The sequence below is a fragment of the Hyperoodon ampullatus genome, assembly GCF_949752795.1.
Source record: "Hyperoodon ampullatus genome assembly, chromosome: 17".
In the NCBI taxonomy this organism is placed as follows: Eukaryota; Metazoa; Chordata; class Mammalia; order Artiodactyla; family Ziphiidae; genus Hyperoodon; species Hyperoodon ampullatus.
The window spans coordinates 62,927,491-62,952,965 of NC_136930.1; the positions used below are offsets into that span (position 1 = coordinate 62,927,491).

A 25,475-nucleotide genomic window follows, 5' to 3' on the forward strand; every position below is an offset into this window, starting at 1 on the left:
TCATTTCTTCCCCGTGTAGGTCCTACTATGATGTTTATTCCACAGACAAGGAAAATGACACCCAGACAATGGACATGGCTTGCCCAAAGTCAACAGCTAGGAAGTAGCAGAGTTGGGATTTGAAGAGGGGATTGCCTGGCCTTGGAACCTGCTGTCCCTCTTCCAGGCTCTATGGCCTCCATTCCCTTCAGGTCTCTGAGTGGTTTTTAACCTCCTCCCAGATAGTAAACTTGGCCCCATGAAGGTGCGATAAGGGGCTGGCTTACAGCCAAGGGACACAGTGGGGCAGGTGGGAGTGGTGTGTGCTCTGTGACTAAGAGCCAGCACTGGGTCCCCACCCTGTCCCACATTTTCTGGTCAATAGAAACATTTCCTGCTGATGCCAACAGCACAGGAGTTTCGTGTGTGAAGGAAGGGTCTCAAAAAAGAGAGAGGAACAGAGGTCAGGGCTCTTGATTGAAGGGAGCTCTTAATCTATGAAGCCACGACTGCTTTATTTCCTTAAATGAACCGTATTGCTTTTTCTGTTGAGCTTAATAAGTCCAAGGGTAAAACCAGAAAGAACAGACTATAAATCCAGCTCATTCAGCTTCTTCGCTCAGAAATGTGATGCTGTGTCATGTGGTGTCCCAGCTACACATGCTCCTTGAACAATCAACCTCTTAGAAAGATATGTATACCAAGCTTACCTTTAAAATAAAAGGAGGGCTTCCCTGGTGGCGCAGTGGTTGAGAGTCCGCCTGCCGACGCAGGGGACACCGGTTCGTGCCCTGGTCCGGGAAGATCCCACATGCCGCGGAGCGGCTGGGCCCGTGAGCCATGGCCGCTGAGCCTGCGCGTCTGGAGCCTGTGCTCCGCAGCAGCAGAGGCCACAACAGTGAGAGGCCCGTGTACCGCAAAAAAAAAAAATAAAAAATAAAATAAAAGGAAATTTGATTGTAAGGTTGAAGCTCAGAAGGTGGAGACGACATCATTCTAGATAAATGGCTGAATTTGGATTTGCAGTTTGTAGGTCCTGGTTTCTGCCAGTCTGATTAGAGGGGAAATTATGTGCCATTTCAGGCTGACACCAAGACTCAAGTTTCTATAACTTACCTTGGACCGGGTTGGCATCACTAATTCAGCTTCCTCCTGCTAAAAAAAAGAGCCAGCCCTGTCTAATGTATTTTTTTCTTTCTATAGCTTGTACCAGAAAAACAAGAGGAATTTTTACTCTTTGGAGCATTTTTTGAAGCTACCATGATTGACCGGAGGATTGGAGATAAACCCATTAGCTTTGAAGTTTCTATTGGTAAGTGCAGACAAGCACGGTGCCTGGCACATGGTATGAACTTTATACCTACCTCTTAAATAAATGAATTAGTGTGTTACGTGAAGATGGTAACACTGTGCTGGAGGTTTGCACCTCAGGAAGATATGAATAAATCCTTGTCCCCTCTGGTGTCAATATGTAAGGGATAGATTTATTTTCATACTTAAAAGAAAGGATTAATAGTATAATTTGCATTCAGACAGACTTGGACTACTAATTCTGGTTCCCTTACCCTAGGCTCACTTAATTTCTCTGGGTCTCAGTTTCTTCGTCTATAAAATGGGGATAATGATAATTCCTCATGGAGCTGTTGCAAGGGTTTAATGAGTTAATGCATGCAACATGCCACACATATAATAGGTGCTGTTATTATAACTCCCAGCAATCTTCCTGAACTGATGTACATCTGGGAAAACCACTCCAAGAAAGAGCATTCCATCAGGGAAGGTCTTGATTTATATTTGGGAAGTTCTCCGTCAGTGGAGCAGAAGGAAATGGAGATGGAATCCAGTTAATTTGTAACTTAAGCAATTTTTACAAAAAAGAACCTAAGACGTATGTTGATGATGGCTTAGTATCATTGTCAATCTTATTTCTTTGGTCTGCCCATCACTCTACCTTCATACTGAGAGTTTATTTCCCTGCCCTGGGAAGACATAAACTTGGATCCTTTCTGCCAAGCAGCCTGATTCTGCTTATTGACACCTGGCTCTTCTCCCCTTGCTACTGGCTCTTCAGGTAACGTTGGGAACTTGATTGATGGGGGATTGCATGATGGGAATAGGAAGAAGTCACTTGACCCAGCTGAAGAAGATGCCCTTCCACTGCTGCCTGAAGGAGAAGGGGACGCAGCCATGCCCATGGTCTCCACCACTCATCCCGAGAAGCCACTCGTGACAGAAGGGAACAGGTAGGAGACACAGCAGGTGAGAGTAGCCAGGGTTTCTGAGAGTAGAAGCTTGACCAATTTCTGGGACTGTTTGATTCAGTTCTTCCCTAAAACTGGAAACATTCTTCATCTTATTTATAAGGACAAGGTGCAAACAAAGGCAACATGGTAAGTGCCACTCTCCTGAATTCTTAGTAACATGTTGACAACTCTCCAAACGACACATCCAGGGAATTCATTTAAGGGCAGAGCAATGATGATGGTTATTATTATCATATCTGAAGCTCCATTCATTCTATAACTTTGGAACATAACAAGGTAGGAAGGTCAGATGTTAAAATTTCAATGCAAAATCCTATTAACAGTTGTTATAGTCATCTGAATATAATGTAAACACAGGTTGGTGGAATTATTAGATACATGATTTATTATCTTATTTTTGCCCACCATCAAACTGAAGAACTCAAAAATGAGTGTCAGCCACCAGAAAAGACCGTTTCAGAAAACTGCTGGGGCACCTACATGTACCCCCACTGATCGTTAATCCAAGTAACATTTCAACATGCAAAGAGAAGTGAAATTATAGAACTGTCTTAAGAAAGTGATGTCAACCAAATGGTTTATGAGAAGGGAAAACCACACGTAGAGAGATTCTTCGGTGTTCTGAGCTTTATGCTATGAGTAAAAAAATATGATCTCGCTGGATTGTCATAAGAGAACATTGCTTTCCCTGTTCACATGTGAGGGGATTGGCACCACATCGTTGGTTCTCTTCAATCTTTGCTCTTCTCTCTCTGGGCATGAACCCATGGCTTACTGACCACTGGTAGAATAATGACTCTCACATCTATTTCCCCAGACGGGCTTCCTTCCTGAGGAGCAAGGTCCAAACCCCTCCATTTGGGTGTCCCTGGATTATTCACCAGACTCATTGTCTTCACAGACAACTTTGCCCCTTTTCCTATCTTTCCCATCTCAGAGGCCGGTCATACCATTGTCTGCATCCTCCAAGCCACAGATCAGAAAGTTGGCAATTGTTCTCTTTTCCTTTCCTACCCGTATCCAATGAGTGATGAAGTCTGGTCAATTTGAGTTCTCAAGTGTGTTCTCTATTGCCATTTCTTGAATCTGGCCTGTCAGCACCTTTGGCCTCAATTATTTTAAACACCTCTTACCTGGCTTGGATCTGTTTCAAGAAATTCACCAAACTATCTGAACTCCCCAGTCCCCTGATTGACATTATACATTCGCTATCTGTGGCTTTCAGAATTAATTTCAGAAGACATTTTTTTTTTTTTTTGCGGTACGCTGGCCTCTCACTGCTGTGGCCTCTCCCATTGCGGAGCACAGGCTCCGGACGCGCAGGCCCAGTGGCCGTGGCTCACGGGCCCAGCCGCTCCGCGGCATGTGGGATCTTCCTGGACTGGGGCACGAACCCGTGTCCCCTTCATCGGCAGGCGGACTCTCAACCACTGCGCCACCAGGGAAGCCCAGAGGGCATATTTTGTTGATTTGACCCCTACCCACTTCTCTACGATAACCTCTGGGTATTCCCCAAACCCCAGCGTTCCCGCAGCGCCATTCCCAAGGTGGGTCCTGTGGTTTGATGTGTCTGGGCCTTTGAACACGCTCTTCCTTCTGCCAGAGGCAACAAGCGCCCTCCTCAGAACTGCTCACTTCTGTTACCTTTCAAGACTAAGTTCAAGTTCCCTTCCCTGAATCCCAAGTCTTATTTGGACTTCTTACCTCCATCAAACACTAATCACACTGCATTAAGATATTTTTACTAGTCTGTCTCCCTATTAGACTGTGAGTACCCCGAGGGCAAAGGACTGTGTCTCGTTCACCTTTGGATCTGCTCATCTCCATGCCAGGCACGTAGTAGACGCTCATAACTGTTTCTGAATGAGTTAAGGACATGCTATAACTGGGTTGGGCACAGGGTACTATGTGGATAGAGAGGGGGACTGGAGGAGGTGAAGTGTTGGGAAAAGTCACAACAAAGGTGACATCCTAAAGGGCAAGAATGAGCTTAAGGGATAGAAAGCGATTGTCTGGGACAAAGTAGGAAGCAGTAAGTGAAAATAATCCTAGCTGCTTGTCCTCTCATTTTTGAGCATGGCCTACATTTTCTAAATCCTGTCTCTCCCATGGACCACACTCCCCCTCCCACGGACCACCTTCTTTGGGGCCTTTTTTATGGGTCCCTGGCAGCCACACTCGGCCACCCTCCTTTACACGCACCAAAAAGGACCCCAAACTTCCCAGCCCTTTAATGGCTTCTCTGTCCAGTCTCGAAACTGAGGCCATCAATGAACAGGATGGGCAGCTCTGGGAGGCTTTTATGAGACGCTTTGAGAGGAAATGAAAGGAGCCCTCAGATGGGCCTCACATTAGTCCTGACGGGCTGGCTCGAAGAGACCAAAATGTCATGCTGCTGTTCTGGGGCTTTATATTCCTGTCACTATATCGAGGCTCTGTCCACATCGTGGCAAGCCAGGGTGGCAGCAGCTGAACCGGAAGATTCTCTAATAGACCACCACACACACGCATGCACGCATGCGCACACACAACATACACACACATGCACATACACACACAATTTGTCTGTTGCCTCCACTGAAATACCACCGTATAAGGGGCGGTTTAGGAGGACACTTGAAACGTCACCCTGCATTTGTTCTGGGCTTTCCAGTTTCACAAAGCACGTGCCTTCCCATACAGCTCAGATATGGGGCCGGAGCTCAAGAATGAGATTGGAGCACAAGACATCCAGAGTCGGGTCATCATTTGCTTCTTAGGGTTCTAGGCCCACGCTTGCCCAAAGGCACAAGGCTGGTCGTACGTCAGGGCAGCCATTAAAACTGGCAGGCTTCTCTTCCCACTGGCAACATGGTGCCCTCCCATCTGCTGTCCTCCATCTGCACTGTCATTTGCCTGAAAGACCACCGCATCCCGGACCATGCTGACCCAGTAAGACCCGGAGGACCCTGGGCACCAAAGACAGAGGCTCTGAACATCCTTAGCACAAAATCATCCGAACCAAAGAAACCTTGGAACAAAGTACAACAGTGAGTGGGCATTTATTTAGGTGCAGGATTCTCAGTGCCATAATTTTTCACAAGATAAAGGAAAGAGCAGTTTCGGAACTTCTTTATTTTTAATTTTTATTTTGTTCTCCTGCTGGAATAATAACCTCAGTTTCTGCCAAGAATGTATTTGGCTTCTCTTCTGAATGGACGCCTGCTGGTTTATTTTCTGCAGAACAGACCATGGGGCACCTTTGCTAACTTTATGGCCTCTAGAAGAAATCTGGAGGTTGGAGAGCTAAAAAGAACAACCATGCATTCTTTCAGGCTGAAGTTCCCTGTAGCTTTTTGGAATGGAAACAAAGCTCTCTCTTTCACCTCACCACGCCAGCCCAGCCTCTATAAGCACGCGTGACTCCAAACACTGTCCACATTTATTAGGGCCACCTGTCCAACCACGCCCATGACAAGAAATGTGCTCTGGCCTGCCTTCCACGTTTCCCTGCACACAGACCCAGGTGTTTGTGGGACAGTTACAGGCGGCTGGGGGCAAACCTAGTTAAGAATATAGCTGTCTTGGGCTTCCCTGGTGGCGCAGTGGTTGAGAGTCCGCCTGCAGATGCAGGGGACACGGGTTTGTGCCCTGGTCCGGGAAGATCCCACATGCCATGGAGCAGCTGGACCCGTGAACCATGGCCGCTGGGCCTGCGTGTCCGGACCCTGTGCTCCGCAACGGGGAGAGGCCACAACAGTGAGAGGCCCACGTACCGCAAAAAAAAAAAAGAATATATCTGTCTTTAGGCAGGGAACTTCAGCTTTTTGCTACACCTCTCCCATCTTCCCTGCTTTCACATCCATCCCTTTCCTCCTTGGGAACTGAATTCTACCAGTTAGCTCCTTCTTTTCTGTCTTCAGTCTCATCCTCTTAACTTTTTTTCTTATCATCATTTAAGCATATCCAACCATCACCATCAGCCATTCTCTTTGGCTCCACAGCTCCCCTCCCAGCTACTTTGCCATCCCTCTCGTCCCTTCTTAGTCAAGCAGGTCATCTGCATTACTGGCACCAATGCCCAGCAACAATAAATTTTGTATGGATGGATGGATGAATGGACGGCGAGCCATGGAATGCTGAAGTTTAGTTTGAAGCACATGACTTCATCTTCATTCATATTATTACCCTCTTAGATTTCTCTAGCGATTTCAGTTTATAAAATACATTCACATCTGTTATCTCAGTTGATCCTTACACAGTCAGGGCCCAGCATATAGACATTAAAAGGAAAAATATGTTAGTTTTTCTCCTTTCTCTCTCCTCTCAACTGGAAAGAGAATTTCTCCTTGAAGAGGGCTTGCCTTCCCTCTGGTGATCATTTCTAAACTTTGCCCTGGGTCAGAGGGTGGTAGCTGTTATTACCTCACCACTGTAGCCATATAACAACAGTTCGTTGCTTATTGTCCATGGATCCCCAAGTAAAGGCTAAGGATGGAATTAATAGTTTGACTATTTTGTCATCACCCTTCCCCCAACCCACCCAGAACATACAAACATGCACAGGTTACTGGGATTGTCTGAAAAACACTGATCACCAACTAACTTCCAGACCTAATGTGTTTTCCCAGGAATTACAACTATTTGCCATTCGAGGCCAAGAAGCCTTGTGTCTATTTCATCAGTTCTTGGGGAGACCAGACGTTTAGGCTGCATTGGTCCAACATGCTGGAGAAAATGGCGGTCCTTCTGGTAGGTGACTCTGACAGGTGATGGATTTGAATATTGGGAAGCTGGAGGCAAAGGGGATTGTTTTCCACCCAGTAGAGGGTCTTGACCTCAAGTGAATTGAGGCTGCTGCATTTGGAGGACACCTGGCTCCTACCACATGGACCCAGGGGAATGAGAATACATTTTGCAAAATCCCGTGACTTTAAATCAAATTATCCAAATTCAAATCCCTGCTCTGCTTCTAACTGTTATAGGACCTAGGGATAGGCCACTTTCCCAGTCTCCAAAGGCAAGGGATGGACAGCTTTCTCACAAAATTGATAGATCTTAGCTTCAACTAATATACAATCTTAAGTCCTTAACACGGTGGACAATTCCTCCAAGTTCAAGCCCTGACACCTCTCCAGTCCTACATCTCACGTGCTCTTCCTCCTTACTGTGTTCCAAGCATGCTGGTCTCCTTTCAAGTGTCTCAAAGAAACCAAGCTCCTCTGTGCCTCCTAGCCACCTCCATGCTGTTCCCTCTGCCAGGGCTGCTTTTCCCCTTCACGTTTCTCCTGTGAAGCCCAGTCAACCTCTAGGGCTCATATTTAAGCACTTCCTCAGAGAACCTTCTTACTTGCTCCCTTTTACCCTCTTCCATCATATCCTGTTCTTTTCCTTCAGAATTATTTGAGGAATTGAATGTGTGAAAGTATTTAAAACATCACCTATATGTGAAAAATACTAGGCTGTCCCACCCAACCCCTGCGGGGTAGAGGCGGGGAAGAAAACCTGGGGACACTGCTTCTTCGGTATCTCCTTCCCTTTGTGATTCCTTCTCGTTTACTCCGCCTTTCTCTTTCCAGCCCACACATCTCACGGGCAGTGTCCTCTCCTCTCTGGCCCATTGTACCTCACCACGGGACCCTGGTCTGATCCTCTCATTCCATGAAAACCCACACGAAGAAAAGCACACGTTTCTCTCTCCCGTTTGCTTTATAATTCTGTCTCCAATTGTGTAAAACACGGTATTGGGGGCTTCCCTGGTGGCGCAGTGGTTGAGAATCTGCCTGCCAATGCAGGGGGCACGGGTTCGAGCCCTGGTCTGGGAAGATCCCACATGCCGCAGAGCAACTAAGCCCATGCGCCACAACTACTGAGCCTGCGCTCTAGAGCCCATGCTACGCAAATAAGAGAAGCCACTGCAATGAAAAGGCCATGCACCACAACGAAGAGTAGCCCCCGCTCGCCACAACTAGAGAAAGTCCGCGTGCAGCAACGAAGACCTAACGCAGCCAAAAATAAAATCAATTAATTAATTAATTAAAACAAAACAAAACAAAAAAACACAGTATTGCCTCTGGCCATGGGGATTCCAGGCATCATGGAGACGGAGTCTGAAAGTGGTCATGGAGGCCGGGTTTGGAGTCATGCCATGGGGAGGCCATGGACTCGTTTTTTACGGCTGGTCTTGCTTCTCCTTCAGACAAAGTAGTTTATTTCTAAAAGGCTTGACCAAACAAATCAGAATTTTTTTATCCCTAGAGGCCATAGTAGCCTTGAGCACTTGTTTCTAATTCTTTCTCAGAGCCAGGATCCCTGCCATGCGTGGCATATCATGGCTAACCTGACTGAATGTTTACTAAGCACCAAGCACGGTTTGAAGAAGTCCACATCTCCCTATGGGGCTAGAGGTGGGTACCATTATTACCAGGTTTTACAGGTGAGGAAACTGGGCAGAAGTGGGTGAGGTCACCTGATAAAGCCTGGATTTGGATGTCGTAGGTAGTCTGACTCCCAAGCCTAAACCTTTTTTTTTTTTTTTTTTTTTTTTTTTTTTGCGGTACGCGGGCCTCTCACTGCTGTGGCCTCTCCCGTTGCGGAGCACAGGCTCCGGACGCGCAGGCTCAGCGGCCATGGCTCACGGGCCCAGCCGCTCCGCGGCATGTGGGATCTTCCTGGACCGGGGCACGAACCCGTGTCCCCTGCATCGGCAGGCGGACTCTCAACCTCTGCGCCACCAGGGAAGCCCCCAAGCCTAAAACTTTAACCGCTCCACAGTGTTGCCTGTACTTATAGTGAAGGGGGAAAGAGGGAAGTATATGTCCCTAGGCGTGTGATGGAGGATGTCGTTTCTGTAAATTCTAGCAAAGCACTGGTGACATGTACATTGCCCCTTGGGTGCCATTTTCCTCCAAGCCATGAAATGGAATCCTAGAATTTAGGATCCAAAGGAAAAGTACAATGATTAAGTACACAAGCATATAGCCATTGTCATATACAACCTGTCTTCTTTTCCCTCAACACCCCACCCCTGACAAAAACCCCCATAATCAGAAGAATTGATAGCCTGTTAGTTTCAGGGATTATTCAGTGTGGTTATACTCCTATATAACAAACTGGCATGAACATTGCTTTTGAAGTTTTTGATAATTCTATCTAATTTACTCTACTTTGTTAGGTATTTCCCATGACATTTCGTTTCCATCACAAGGTAGATTCTAAATAAATGGAACTCAGTTCAGGAATAAATCTGGGACAGAAGCAATGAGTTTGAGCAACACAGGAGAAGACTTGAATCTGGACCAATTCCAGTTAAGAAAGGAAGGTTCGAAGTTAGAATGCAGTAGCATTTCCCTGTTCAGACATACACGAAAAAACAAGAGATACGTTCCTTCATTTTCAAAACAAAATATTAGCTCAGTATTATTTCTGTGGGTGTTAGAATCAGTATCTCCACTATGGTGTCTCATTCCCACCTCTCATCCCCCCACCTCTGTGGTTTGTTTTCAGGAAGAAGGTATTGAGGAAGTGAAAGAACTGATTAAGATTTCAGAGGAAGCCCCGGAAGAGAAAATGAAGATGGTGCTCACTGACTTCATCAGTCAAAGCAGGTACTGCAGAGACAGCTGTCATCTGGGTAGCTCAGCAGATATGGAATCAGCTTTTAATTACCTTAGAAAATGGTCGATTTTACATGCATTCATATGGGCATTGAATAGTGTTATATCCATCTTAATTTTGTGCAGTAATTTAGCTGCAACTGTGGGCTCACTACTGCTTCCTGACACTTAACTAAAACATAAAGCAGAGGGGGGAAAAAAAAGGAAAAGAGAAGAAAAGGAAGACTGCAGAGACACTTTATGAAACAAGAAAAATGCTGGTAGTGTTAGTGTCCAGCATGGCTCTTTGCATCTGGTAGGTACTCAACAACTGTTTGGCAATTAGATGGATAAATTATATCAAATGCTATTTAATAGAATTTTTTATACACCACATTAATAAGCACCAACTAATGACTCTTATTCCAGGAGGTAGACAATATAATAAAAGATGAAAAAATAGGGTGTATTAGTTATCTATTACAGAGTAACAGTAACCCTCAAATTTAGTGGCTTACACATATTTATTATTTCACAGTTTCTTGGGTCATGAATGCAGGTGTGGCTTAGCTGGGTCCTTTGCTCAGGACCTCTCCCAGGCTGCAATCAAGGCATTGACTAAGGCTACAGTTACCTCAGGGCTCAACTGGGAAGGACTCACTTCCAAGATCACTCATACGGACATTTGCAGAATTCAGTTCTTCATGAACTGTTGGATTGAGGATGATTGAGGACTTCAGTTCCCTGCTAGCTATTGTTTGGAGGTCATTCTCAATTCCTTGCCACGTGAGCCTCTCCAAGCTACCTCTCACAACATGGCAGCTGACTGCATCAGAGTAAGCAAGAAAGAAGAGTCAGAGAGAACATGCCAGTAAGATGGACGTCACGGTCTTTTATAACCTAATCTTGGACGTGACATCCCATCAGTCCTGATGTCTTCTGTTAGAAGCAAGTCACTAGGACCAGTGCACATTCAAAGGGGATGAATTGCACAATGGCAAGAAAAGCAGGAGGTGGGGATCACTGGGGCCATCTTAGAGGCTGCCTTCCCCATAAGGAAACAACCTGATGAATTAGGTCAAGACTTGAGCAATAATGAGAATTTGTTATAATAGAATCAATGGAAAAGGAGTGCCTATTCATGTGATGGAAAGAAAAAAATTAATAGATTCTCGTGTTCAGCTTTGTAAGTTTTGTCTTTCCTAATCTCTCAACTACCCAACCTTTTTTACTTAAAAAAAAGAAAGCAAAGAAATAAATATGTACTTTTTTCTCTCTTTATTTCTTTTCTGGTTTTCATATAGAAGCAATATATATCAGTGCTACTCCTGCTGTGAGCTAAGTGTCACCTGCAAATCCCTTGAAGCATCTTTAAAAGCTTCCTGGTCATATTTTTAGAAATAGTGGGCAAATTAATAGCTCAATAACTTTTCTCTATTAGAGGGTTACTTGAAAGTGATAATTATTCCCTTTTCTCTTCAAGTTTAAAGCCAACTGCAAAAAATATTCATGAGGGTCAGACAGAGATCAAACGTTCATTTTATATTTGGTAAACCTGGATTTGAGAAAAAAGTTTGTACCTGAGGTCAAGGAGACTTTGTGGTCCCCCCACCTGTTTGAGGTTGAGCAGCTGGACTTTGGGGCTCCCCCCCCAGAAGGGACAGACCACCTGCTGTGTATAGGTGAGGAGGCTGCCCACAGCTGCCAGTGGGCCGGGTCTGAAAGATGAGGAGTGAACAGAATCATGTGCCAAAGTCATCTACCCCCATTCTGATGGGGAAATAAGTTACTTCTCCCCCTGTGAGGAAGGGAGAGAGATTAGAAGCATCCATAATGTTTCCTAGAGCTGATCCATCCTGGGAGTGGAATGGATTCCTTCTGCCTCTAGGAAAGAAAGGTAGACAGGTGGTACCAAGACTCCCTCCTCAAAATAGACTCCTTTTTATTCTTTTTAAAAGTGAAGAGAAAATGCAATGACTAGTATGTCCAAAGAGAATTTCTGATTGAAGTTTCCAATTACCAGCAGGTCCCACCCTCCCTGGGAGGTATGGCATCTTAGATCCCCCTTTTGTTCTTTTGTAATTGATTCTTTTCGTCACAGAAATACTACATGCTCATCTTCAACAATGACAAAATGCAGGATGTATAAAGGAAAAGTGTTTCAACTCTCTCTCCAATCCCACTCAGAGAGAAGAGTTTGATTTGTCTTCCTTTTTCTCTGTGCATTTGCAAACACACACATTCATAAAAATACTCTATATTTCTTCATAAACATCACACACTTTGTTCAGCAGATTGCTTTTTCACTCAGCAATGTATCACTGGTATCTTTCTACAGTAGTACCTAATAGTCATCCCCAATGTTCAATCACGTGATGTGTATCATGTAGTATTTAACTAGTCCTTTATTTTTAAGTTGTTCTGATTTATTTTGCTACTATAAACAATGCTACAATAAACATTAATATGTAAACATATTTTTGCAAGAATTTTCAGTTATTTTTGAAGGATAGAATTCTAGTATAATTTTTGGATCAAATTATATGGACATTTAAATTTTGATAGATGCTGTCAAATAACCTCTTAAACATTATAATAATTAACACTCTCCTATCATAATAGAGGAGAGTGACTATTTCCCTTTGAATATTATCAACCTTGAATATTACCTGGTTTTTAGTAAGTGAAAATGGTATCGATTTTAATTTAAGTTATTGCTGATGAGGGAATATCTTATTTCCCCAAATTTAAAGTCATTTCTGTTTCTTCTTCAATTTCATTCATAACCATTACCATTTTCCTATTGAACAGATTTTTAACTTCATCCCTCAAAACGTTACTATTCAGTCCTTTGTATGGTTTTAAAAATGTGAAGACATAGCCCAGTTTTGAGTCTAAAATATTTGCTCTACATACAATTTTCAGGAACATTTTGGTGTGTGTTAAATTTGTAAGATAAAGGAAAACTGTATTGTATTGTGTTTGCTGTTATGAACTTGGATAGGAATCACAATAGGTATATACTGAAAGAAAGTAGAAAAACAAACATCCCCAAAACTAATGTGAGGCCTGGCACTATTTCCCATTCTCATTTTGTCACATAGAAAAGTTAGTGACTTACTGCTTCATCCAAAATGAAAAATCTTGGTTCTGTGGCTACATCAACTTTCCCATTGTATTGCAGAAAGTATACTTGCAAATCTCTGGAATTATATAAATGAATTTTCACTAAGTAGATTTCAAAATTGTTATTCTCTTATAGTGCCTTTATCTCTGAAGTGGAAAAGAAACCCAAGATGTTGAACCAAACCAATTTAGATAAGAAACGACTTACGCTCTGTTGGCAGGAGCTGGTATGTGAAAATCTATTTATACTTTTGCAAAGAACTAAAACGTGTGCTTTAAAAATAAACCTCATGGATGAAGCACAGGTCATAGAGCACATGAGGATAAAGTTCTAAAAGTTATACAGTTGTGTGATATAGAAGAATGAGAAGGGAATAAATAGATGAGTGAGTTGGAGAGGAACTAGCATTTACTGAAGGTTTACAAGAATGAGCTAGAAGCCCACCAGCCCTATATTCTATTCTGATGTAGGACTTGTTCATTTTCTTGACGCTTGTATTTTGTCAAAGGCTGTGGACTCTTTCACTTAACCTTCTGCCTCCTAAGCTGAGAGACGAAAAGAAATAACTACCTCTCCTTGGTGTCCTCCCATTATGAATTGTGTGAAAAGCTGTGAGCACTACCTGAGGGCACGGCAGTGGCTGGTACCTCTCTGTGCCCTGGAGACCCTGCACAGTGCTGAGTGCCTTAGAGATGTTCGGTCCCTATTGAATGAGTGATGACTGAGAAACGCCAGACCGAGTCAGACCCTGATTATCTCTCCTTGAAACTTCAGTTCCAGCAATGGCACCAAGGGACGTCTTGTATGAGGCCATGATAATTCTGCAAAATAAAATTACTCAGTGTTTGGCCAGGGACATTTTAAAGATGTGAATGAGGCCCACAGAGGTTAAATGATTTTATTTAAGGGTCACAGCTGGTTAATCATACTCCAGAGACTAAAACCCGAGTCTCTGAACACTTGACTCATCCGGCTTTCCAGAACAATAAATGAAGTTTTGTGTCCTCTACGCCAAGGAGGCCAGATTCCCACCCTACGTAAGACCTGCTTCCTACTGCACGTCTTCCTCAGCACCTCTGACTGTCTCTGCGGTGCCCGTCCTCCACAGACAGCCCGCACAGCTCTCTCGTTTCCTGTGTCCGACAGTTCTTGTCCTGAACAAGCCCAAGACTTCAGTGCTTTGCAGTGGCCCAGCTTCCTCTCCGCATTTCCAGCCTTTGAGTGGACACGTCCGCTGCTTGCCTCATGGCACCTCTGACTCAATGTATCCCACTCAGCCCATCATCTGCCCACCGAAGCTCGTTCCCTGTCCTGTATTGGTACCACCAGCCTCACTTGTTGCTCCAATCAGAAGCTTAAGAATCAACTTTGAATCCTGTAGCTCAGCGGTCCCCAACCTTTTTGGCACCAGGGACCACTTTCGTGGAGACGATTTTTCCACGGACAGGGGCGGGAAGGGGGGCAGTGGGAATGGTTCAGGCGGTAATGGGAGCGACGCGGAGCGATGGGGAGCGACGGGGAGCGACGCGGAGCGACGGGGAGCGACGGGGAGCGACGGGGAGCGACGGGGAGCGACGGGGAGCGGCAGATGCAGCTTCACTCGTTGGCCCGCCGCCCACCTCCTGCTGTGCATCCCGGTTCCTAACAGGCCGCGGACCGCTACCGGTCCACAGCCCGGGGGTTGGGGACCCCTGCTATACCTCACACTAAACGGTCATTTTGACCCCAGGCCAGGTTGAGACCCCGGCCCTTAAAGACTCTGGCACTCACTCCATTCTTCATCCCCAGGACCACTGCCTAACCCAAGTGCTTTAGTGTCTCTGGCCAGGGCTATCACAGTCATCTTCCTCCAGTCCACCTTCCATACCACAGCCAGAATGGTCTCCAAAACACAAATCTGCTTAGGTCTCTCTTGATTAAAAAAATCACTGGAGGGCTTCCCTGGTGGCACAGTGGTTAAGAATCCGCCTGCTGGGCCTCCCTGGTGGCGCAGTGGTTGAGAGTCCGCCTGCCGATGCAGGGGATACGGGTTCGTGCCCCGGTCTGGGAGGATCCCATATGCCGCGGAGCGGCTGGGCCCGTGAGCCATGGCTGCTGAGCCTGCGCATCCGGAGCCTGTGCTCCGCAACGGGAGAGGCCACAACAGTGAGAGGCCCGCGTACCACAAAAAAAAAAAAAAAAAGAATCCGCCTGCTAATGCAGGAGACATGGGTTTGAGCCCTGGTCAGGGAAGATCCCACATGCCGCGGAACAGCTAAGCCCGTGCGCCACAACTACTGGGCCTGTGCTCTAGAGCCCGCGAGCCACAACTACTGAGCCTGCGTGCCACAACTACTGAAGCCCACGCATCTAGAGCCCGTGCTCTGCAGTGAGAAGCCCACGCACCGCAACAAAGGGTAGCCCCCGCTTGCCGCAACTAGAGAAAGCCTGTACGCAGCAACAAAGACCCAACACAGCCATAAATAAATAAATTTATTAAAAACAAAAGCAAAAAACTGGAGTCTCCCAATTGTTCATAAGATAAAGGCCAAATTCCTTTGTGCATGATATACAGGGCTGTTCACCATCTTGTCCCAGCCTAGTCTCCCAGCCTTGTCTCTCGTTGCTCCCTTCCCATGTATCTATGTGCCAACGATTCTGAACCCTCACTGATTACATGCCTTCATACGTAATTGTTCCTTCCAACTGGACTGTACTTTTTCTTCTTATCATCTGATGAATTCAATGCATTTTTTGCTCAGCACAAATATCATGTTATCCATAAAACCTGGCTTTGGCCCCTTTGGTCCCATGATGCATTACACATTTTAGTTATTTGCATATATTGCTTTCACCTCACCAACTGTCAAAGTCTCAAGTAAAGGAAGCTTGAGTCCTCCTCTTGTCCCAGGCCTTGGTTCCTAGGATAGTGCCTTGTCCATAGCAGGTATTCAGGTCCTCTAATCAGAGGGCTTCCTCGGTGCCAGGCCCTGTGCTGGGTGCTGGAAACACAAGGCTGTCAGTATTTGGTGCTTGTTCTTGAGGAATTTATTGACTGGTCTATTCATTTCACAAACATTTATTTAACACCTGCTATGTGCCAGGAACTCTGCCAGACTCTCAGTATTCAAGGTAAGAATAAGACCGAGGGGGCCCCTGTCCTTGCAAAGTTAACATTTGAGTGGGGAAGACAGAAGATAGATAGCAAAAAATAAAAACGATTACAGGTTATGATTATGAAGGGTTTTTTTTTTTTTTAATGAAGGGCATTTTAATAGGCCATGGTGATTGGGAAAATGTGGGAGAATGTATGACAGTGGTATCATGGCAGTGGAGGCCTGAGGAGAAACCAGCCATGCAGAGTCTAGGGAGAACATGTGGTCAAGAGGAACATTAAGCATCCCAGTCTTGAGGAGGGACCTGGGCGTGTTTTAGGACCTCCTGAGGACCAGTGTGCCTGAGGCCCAGTGAATGGAGCACTCCAAGATGAAGCAGCCCGTGGGCAGGACCCACTCGCTTGCATGGAACTTACAAGCACTTTCAGGAATCTCTAGCAACAGGACCGTGCTCACTAACCAGATTTCTAGAAAGATCTACACTGACTCTTGTTTTGTTTTAGGAGGCCATAGCCAAGGAGGCCAAGGGGCTCACTCAGCAGCAGAAGAAAAAGTTCTCTCTTGATGAAATGATCCAGGCAGCCCAAAACTTTGTGGAAAAAATCCGCTTTCTTGTGGATGAGGTAATCAACTATAAAGGCAAAGGTCATTTGAAAGATTAGACCGAATATCTTCCCAGTGGGGCTTGAATGTTTGATAAGAATGAAAGATGAGCAGTGTTTTCTCTCAAGCCCTGCTGAGCTGAGCAGGTACCATTCGTTTGAAGGGTGAAAGAGGGGGTTTTAAATTAAGCCAAACATGTACGGCTTTATCGATTTTTTCACGAAGCCTGAGTATTCAGCCAAAATAAAAAGCACATTTCTAAATAATAATAATAATAATAATCATAGTAATAATAATAATAATAAAGCACACTCCTTAATAGGCTCAAGAAAAGTCAAAATAAACATGGGATCTTTGATAGGTTTTTAACTGCAAGGAAATTGAAACTCATGTCCAGTAAAAGTTCAAACAGCTTCTCATTTTAAAGTTAATTGTAAGCAATATCTTCTGGTGACTACTAGAATGATCTAAAAAAAGTCCTCGTATTTGCTTCTGTTAAATACTAGGTTTTGTGATGGAAGTTTTCAGGGAGAGGTACAGATTTACTGCTTCTGTTGTTCTTGAAAGTTTTTTTTCCTGTTACAAATTCATCATTCCCTGGAGGCATAACAAGCCGTGAGATAGTCACTTTGGAATGCAGGAATTTTAATAAGCACCCAGAAGGTTCAAACCAGGTCTGTGACTGACTGACCGCGTAGCCAGAAAACCTCCACAGGGATGTCTCTGTTTCCATGTCAAGAGAGAAGGGATGCCTTCTTAGGGTACCAATTACACTAGAGGATTACGGGGTTAGAAAAAGTATCTGCTTCCAGTCCAAGAATGTCAAAGCCTAGTTTATGACAATATGCCTCCCTTTTGTTTTGGAAGCTAGACTGGCTCAGCAATGTGCATTTCAAACACTCACAACATAATGGGCCTCTTGGCAGGGAATTCTGCAATTCTTATCTTGATTAGCTCAACTTTAAAATCTAATTTTCTGTGCAATTTAGTGCAGTTTCTCCTGAATAAACACCTATAATGGAGCAAAAATATTTAGCAATTATATTTTAGGTATAAAATCCCTTGTAAAATTGTTTTTCCTTCCTAAAGAGCAGATGGAAAGACATCCAAAGACATTCATGGATTTTTGTTTTTGGTGTTTCATTTGAATGTTCTGGAAATGTTACCTGGCTCTTAGGAGGTCCAATGCTGGAAGCTAAATCATGATTACAAGATTGCAAAGAAAAAATCCATGGGAAGGTGGAGCAAACGTTTGTTCTGCAGACGGAGAAAAATAGGCCACCCAAGATGCCAAGTCACGGTCCGACTTGCATATTGTCAAAGCACGATAAGCAGTTTGGAGTATGGGGCTTCCGTGACCTAAAACTTTCTCAAAGAAGCCACGCTTAACTTGCTTGGCTGCACAGGTGTTTCAGTACCCAGAAAGTTTAAGTCACAGAACTTGTTGTGCAGAAGGGGTGCTGTTGCAGGATAGGAGAACCCTGGAGGTGCCGTGTAAACACCCACCTATCAAATCCATCCCCTCTGCCTCCACAGCCACAGCACACCATACCTGACATCTTCATCTGGATGCTGAGCAAAAACAAGAGGGTGGCATATGCCCGCATCGCTGCCAAGGACTTGCTCTATTCCCCCATCAGGAAGCAGATGGGTCAACACTGCGGGAAGATCAAAACTCACTTCCTCAAAGTAAGTCTGTACTATTTTTGATTCAAAGATGGGAATCTCTGTTTTTCCTGGGTTGCACGGCATTCCTAGTGTGTGCCCAGATCTCTGACTTGACGCTGAGACTTTCAAAAGTCTGAGGACAACTAGAACATCTTGCCCCCTCTTGATTCAAGCTGTGTTTTAGGAGACCATCCTGGGGCTGAATATTTTCCAATTTTCCAATAACTATGTCACCAGAGACACATAAGGTGTTTTTTTAAAAATCTAGTGCAGGTATCTTAAGGTTATTTTAATTTTTACTTCTTTGATTACTAAGAAGAATGAACATTTTTATATTAGTTTCCTCTCTACTTTTCTCTTGAGTAATTTATCTATGGCATCATTTTACACGAGTTCATCTATATTTTAAAAATAGACTTCAAAGAAAATTGAAGTTTAAGAAACAAGAAAAAAGAAGAGGTCATTTGGAAGATTAGACCAAAGAAAACAAGAGGAGAGGTTGCTATTCCACAGAACTGCTAGTTTAGGATTCCTGGCGGCTTTACACTGTAAAAATATGATAGTCTTTTCATCTTGGGTCCCTGCACCATTCATGAACACGGGGTCATAGGCACAATCTCTGGATAGATCCTACTGTCTTTAAATCAAGATTTGAGCCTTTCCTGGAGACCCTGGGTATTTTACCTCTACTACAAAGACATTTCTATCCCAGGAGTGAATTTGAGCAAACATGGAGAAAGACTGGTCCAAAAGCTTAACACTCACCTACGGCTGGCAACAAGAGTGTGTGATTTGACTGACGAACTTTCCCAACTCACAGTGGGATGTCCTGCCAATCTGAGTTCTGATTATTTGCTATAACATAATTATTCTTCCACTGCCTTAGAAGGAGGATGAGAAGGCTCAAAACCATGCCATGTGAAGAATAGGCGAGGATATGACAATGTTCACCTAGAAGAGAGATTTGACAGTATGATAGAGATTTTGTGTTCGCAGGGCTTCCACGTGGATGGTGGGATGATTGTGTGTGTGTGTGCGCGCACGTGTGTGTTTCCAGAGGCTAGAACTGGGCCCCACAAGAGCCATGACAGGGAAATAGTTCCCTAAATGGAGGTCCACAATGTGTTCTTTGTCCCCTTGATATGAATATGGCAGTGGGCAGCTAGATTAGATAGCCTCAAAGCACATCCAAAGGCTAGAGTCTACTGTTGATGTGATTGCTATGGGGGGCAGACAGAAGAGGCATTAAGGGTACTGGTTTAATACTTGAGCTTTGAAATAAGGTGAATCTGGGTTGGAATCTGTATTAGTTTACTAGGGCTGTTGTAACAAAGTGCTACTGTGTGGCTTAAACCACAGAAGTTTATTATCTCCCAGTTATGAAGGCTGGAAAGCTGACACAAAGGGATTGGCAGGGCCATGCTCCCTCTGCAGGTGCTAGGGAAGCATCTCTTCTAGCTTCTGGTAGCTCCTTGGCTTGTGGGAGCATAACTCTAATCTTTATATCATGTTCTCCCTGTGTGCATGTCTCTTTTCCTATGATGTCCTTTGTATAAGAATCCTACTCCAGATTGAGCTCATGTTAACTCTGTCTGTAATGACCCTATTTCCAGATAAGGTCATATTCTAAGGTACTAGAGGTTGGGACTTCAACATATGCATTTGAGGGGAATACAATTTTACCTCTTAGTGAATTCCAGGACTAATATTTAGGAGCTGTATGATTTGGGGAATGTTACTTAACATCTCTGTGTCTCCTGTTCTTCATACTTCAAATGGGGATGATGTTGAGGATTAAGTGGATAACTGCACGTAAAAGAACACAGAGTGTACATCCCCCGGGGTCATCACACAATAAATGTTGGCATTCAAACAAATGGAAGTCCAACATCTAGGGGACATTTCTGGAATTGTGTGCCCCCTTCACATCCAGGGAAGTGTTCGTGGTTCTGTATGTTAGATGTTATGGAAAAACCTGAACGAACTTTTTGGCCAACCCAATATTTTCTGTCATGTGTACAAAAGGATTTTTAAACCCACCTCTGTAAAACCGTAACTGAAAAAGAAAAATTCACCCCAGTTAGTCACCACAAATATTTCTTCAGCCTTCTCATTCCAAGGAATTCTGGGGTTGAAAGAAACACCTGTCTTAAAAATAACAAATCATTTCAGAAAGCCCTGTGCTAAAAATAAGAGAAAACCAGCGTAAAGTGATTCCTTCCTAAATATTTTGATGTATCCCAGAATTATTTAAAATTAGAACAGAGAACAACTGTCAACTAACGCCAGACAATAGACCTAACTGGGAATTCAGGACCTTTGCCCTGTGGCCTTGGCTTACATCTTTATCTGTATTTTCCTTTTGTCGTTGGGATTGCTTTGGGTGATAGCTTTGTAAATGTTGAACAGGTTGTTCGATTGTCCTGACGTGATGACACATCTTGATAAGATGAAAACTATTTTCATTCCTGTTTTGATTGTTACCCCTGCTTTTAACTCCCTCCCACCACCTCCCTTTAGGCCCTGTTTCTCTTCACTGAATTGGTAAATCTGAGAAAAGCAAGAGCTGCTCCAGGGAGACAAAGGATTCACCCACCTGCTGCTCACTCCAGTTTCTTAACTGGGAATTAGAAAGTGCAGTGAGACAAAGCATAGAATGTAAATCTCTCAGATCTCTAGATTTTTTTCCAGAGTCACCTCAAAGTTTGTTCCACGGAACAGCTGTCCTTTGAGCGGCGCCATAAACATCCCGTGTTCAAACACATTTAGAGGTTGCGGTTGTATCCCCCTCTTGGAGTTTCACAGTGCCCGTCAACCAGTAGAAAAGTCAACGTCCTGCAGTCAGGAATCATCTTTTAACCCATGCTTGTCAACCTTATTCATCTAGAATAGCTATTTACAAATTTTAGGGAACTGCTATGCCTAGGGGGCCCCAGGTTGAGGGAATATTAATCTAAAGGAAGCAAAACTGCCTCACCTGAAGTCACATGGCTAGGTAATAGTCAATCTGGAACGGCAATCAGGTTTTCATGGTCCCTGTTCCATGATCTTTCTTTCTCTCTAATCTAAATATATTTATAATGTTATTAAAAATGCTGCAACAGAATTTGCTGAGCTCAGCCTAACCCACCATCCAGGAAAGCAGAGTTCTCCCCCTTCAGTCTCAGAAAAGGACATTCATTCCAAAAGGAAACTCTTCCTGTGGGAGGAGATGGACGCAGCGGCCCAATCTTTTTTCTCTCGAGTCACCTCTTAGCGCTGAGTCCGCCACTCCTCAGTCTCGTTTCCACCTCTATCCTGACTTCTGCTCCACAGCCCTGCATCCAGACTCTTCCTCCCAGGCCTCCAGGTTTCCATCCAGCTTTCCCTAGGATGCAGCAGAAAGTGGTAGCTGCAGACACCCTTCCAGGTCCTGCCTCAAAGTGAAGTCTCTACAAAGCAAACACACCTTTCTCACACTAATATTGATGGACCAACTTCAACACAGTTTGTGTGACCATCTTTCTCTCCTTTTTCTGACTGGCCAAGATTTCCCTTGTTTTGTAAGACAGCTGGCATTTCACCAGGACCCAGGAGGGGAGGTGGGTGGGTTACAGGAGAGGCTAAGACTTTAGCATTCTGTCTCGTGCAATTTTTACACATTGGCGATCATAGTTTTTTGACGCAATTTTGCATTCTTTAATTATTTTTCTTTGTTTTTTCTCTTTCCCTCCCTGCCTTGCCATGCGATTCTTAAAAGGAGAGAAGTTGCTCTGGTTGGTCAGGCTTCAGGAGCACATGTGAGAAAGGAGAGTGGGGGAGGGGAAGGCAGGGAAAACAGCTGAGGCTGGAAATGCACGTGAAGTGAAACGTGGGCTGTTGTTTCTGCGAGCACCTAAGAAGGTGCTCAGTGATGGTGTGTGAGTTCCAACTTGGATTCCTAAATGAGGGACTGCATTGTCTTGCAAACAAGTTCAAGGTGTGTACTTTTAAAAAGATGTATAAACAGCAAACTTTAGGCACGCAGCCATGGTCCTTGTATAACATTTTCACAAGATGTTAGCTGAGTTTTGGTTTCTAGCCATGAATTCACATACACAGGTTGTTTTCATAGCAGTAGAGATGAAGGATGTTTTGTGTTTTTGTTTTACTTTAAGAAGCAAAGGATATCAGACCTGCTTGGGGGCACCACAGCATAGTTAAGAGTCTTGCTACTCAAACACTTAAAACTGTGGTCCATAGACCAGCAGGATAAGCATCAACAGGGAGAAATCTCAAATCCTACCCCACACCTACTGAGTCAGAATTTATATTTTAACCAGATGCCCCAGCAATTCACATGCATGGGTACACGTACCAGTGTATGAGGAGCCTGGGCCAAGAGGATGGGCTCTGGAGCCAGGTACAGCCGGGTTGAGTCTTGCCTCTATCCCTGCCTCGCTCTGTGACATTGGACAATTGTCTTAACCTCTCTGAGCCTCCACTTCTTCATCTTTAAAATACACATAATGGAAGAATTTATTTTACAGTCGTCATGAAGATGAATGATAACTTATTGCTTGTTAATAGTATGCAAGTAATAGGGCGTTCTGTGTGTAGGGAGGAACATTAGACCAGGGCCTGGGACAATGTAAGTGCTCAGCACATGTAAAATATTATTATTAGAAAAAGAAATAAATAATTCAACAAATATTTTCCGAGTGCTTCCTGAGTGCCAAGTACTCTTTTAGGCACTGGGGACATCACTGAGATATGACAGTCAAAAATCCTGCCTTTGTGAATTGATGTCCTAGGGCTGTATACAGATGGCAGAGGGATTGCTTTTATTACAACAAAATAACCTTAGGCTCTCAATAGCTATTTGTTTGATTGAACAAGTGCACAATGCATTTTAGCTATTATTATTGTAGAAGTGATGAATTGAGGGTTATTTGTCTTATTATAATTTTTAAAATTATGAGTTGCAGACTGGTTGTCTTTATTAACAGAAAAATGACCTTAGTTGTTTCTTTTTTTAAAATTTTTTGGAAGTATCACTTTTTTTTTTTTTTTTTTTTGGCTGCATTGGGTCTTCGTTGCTGCGCATGGGCTTTCCTAGTTGTGGCGAGCTGGGGCTACTCTTCGTTGAGGTGGGCGGGCTTATCATTGCGGTGGCTTCTCTTGTTGTGGAGCACAGGCCCTAGGCGTGCGGTCTTCAGTAGTTGTGGCACGTGGGCTCAGTAGTTGTGGCTCACGGGCTTAGTAGCTCCGCAGCATGTGGGATCTTCCCGGACCAGGGCTCGAACCCGTGTCCCCTGCATTGGCAGGCGGATTCTTAACCACTGAGCCAGCAGGGAAGCCCCCTTAGTTGTTTTTTTAAAGCTGAATAAATAATGGCATCCCATTCCCTAAAGAATAAAATCTAAACTCCTCCAGATACTCAGCAGGATTCTGCAGCCTCATCTGTGTCATTCTCTGTTCCAGCTCTTTCTTTGCTGAAAGCTCTTAGCAAATCTGTCCCTGGCACCAAGTAAGCACTCACTAGACGTCAGCTCTAATCACCACAGTTAGCTCCTGCCCCTGTATCTCTGTTCAGGCCCTTCCCTCTTCCTGGGATGCCTTCTCTACGAGTCCAACTCCAAAGTACTTATTAAAGCCTACTGGAACATGTGAGTATTCAAGAAAGGATGGATATACCTGCTTCTTCTCCTCTGGTCCTATGGCATCTTCTCTCTTACACTTGACTTTGCATCTGAGTAAGTGAATGCAAGTCGGCCTCCCTGTCTAGATGTGAGCTCTTGGAGGGGAAGCCCAGGACTGTGTCACAGTCATTGTGATGCCCTTCTGGCCCCACTCCCTCAGCAAGGTCTGGTGGCACTTGGTAGTAGTTGCTGAACTGAGTTGCTCACAATCCGCTTGGGGACCACACAGAGCAAGACAGGAAGGCAGGAGAACAACCAGGCACAATTTGGGGTTCTGGGGCTTTCCACGGGTACCTGGGAAATTGTTAGAGCAAGTGGTAGCCTCTCCTAGTGGGATTTTATGATTCTCCATGGAAAAGAAGTGGTGCAGAAGAAAGGGGAATTGTGCATTGATGGGAAATCCTAGGAAACACTAAGAAGAGGCACTTAGAAGAGTCAACAAAATCTGGAGAGGTGGCCACTTTCAGGGCGAAAGCCTTGCCAGAAATCCTGCACCCAGCCGAGTCTGGGGCCTGAGGCTCCTTAGATGGGGGTGAGGAGTCCCCTAATCCCGGTGACGGAGAAATAAAGGAGCCGCTCTGCATTGAGTTGTGTCCTTCACATGTTGAGAACGCATGCACCCACGCACCACACACACACTACTACACACATAAACACAAATTCAAACAAACATAAATATAAATACAAATACAAGTACATTCAAAGGAGGGAAAGCAGGGTAGCAAGGGAATTTGAAACCACACTGCATGAGGGAGGGGTGAAGGGATGAGAGGTGTCTAGCAGGAAGAAACAACGTGGTAGGGCAGGTAGATGCCTTCAAGCCCACGGGGGCCTGACATATGGAAGAAGAATTCCAGTTCTTCTGAGCAAAGCAAAGAGGCAGAGGCTGTGGTTGGAACTCAAGGCAATTGGAAGTTCTGGGAAGGGGAATTTTAACTCAGTGTGGGGAGAAGCAGGCTGTGGGCGCTCAGAGTCCAGAGCCCAGATCTGGTATCATCTCCCCTGGTTCGAGTCCTGGCTCCATCACTTAAAAGCTGAGTGATCTTAGGAACTTATTTAGCCTCTCTGACCCTGAGTTTTCTCATCTATAAAACAGGGGTAATAACCATACCTACCTGTTAGGTTTAAATGATCACACAGGGCCTGCTTGAGCTTCAGGCCCCATTAAACCTGGATCCTCCTCTAAAACTGTGCATCGTGGCAACGGGGGTTGTTGGTCTCATTTTAATAGGAGCCCCAGGGAAGGACCTCTTTTCTCAGAGAGTGAGGCCCACAATGGCTCCTACTAATGAGGTGGTCTTCCTTGTAACCTTTCCCCAGCTTCCTAGAAAACAGCCGGCTGGTTGGTCGATACAAGCGAAAATTGACGTGTACATGTGGCTGGGCTCCACCAGACACTCTAGTGCCATTTTGAACAACTTACCAGCAGGCTATGAAGCAGAAACGTCCTCCAAAGGGGCTGGCACCAGTAAACCCCCAGCTAACCTGCTCTACCAAGGTATGGT

At 44.6% G+C, this 25,475-nt stretch overlaps 1 protein-coding gene across 1 annotated transcript in view; it reads left to right on the plus strand.

Moving 5' to 3' along the window:
- Positions 1-25,475, plus strand: part of FER1L6 (fer-1 like family member 6) — a gene marked incomplete at both ends in the record, with an annotated part of 157,764 nt that overhangs the window by 56,840 nt on the left and 75,449 nt on the right. The window contains 8 exons of the mRNA XM_079722359.1: positions 1,183-1,291; positions 2,051-2,222; positions 6,854-6,974; positions 9,729-9,829; positions 13,080-13,170; positions 16,543-16,662; positions 18,179-18,331; positions 25,291-25,468. Coding sequence (XP_079578485.1) covers positions 1,183-1,291; positions 2,051-2,222; positions 6,854-6,974; positions 9,729-9,829; positions 13,080-13,170; positions 16,543-16,662; positions 18,179-18,331; positions 25,291-25,468 — 1,045 coding nt within the window. The remainder of the gene's footprint in view (positions 1-1,182; positions 1,292-2,050; positions 2,223-6,853; positions 6,975-9,728; positions 9,830-13,079; positions 13,171-16,542; positions 16,663-18,178; positions 18,332-25,290; positions 25,469-25,475) is intronic.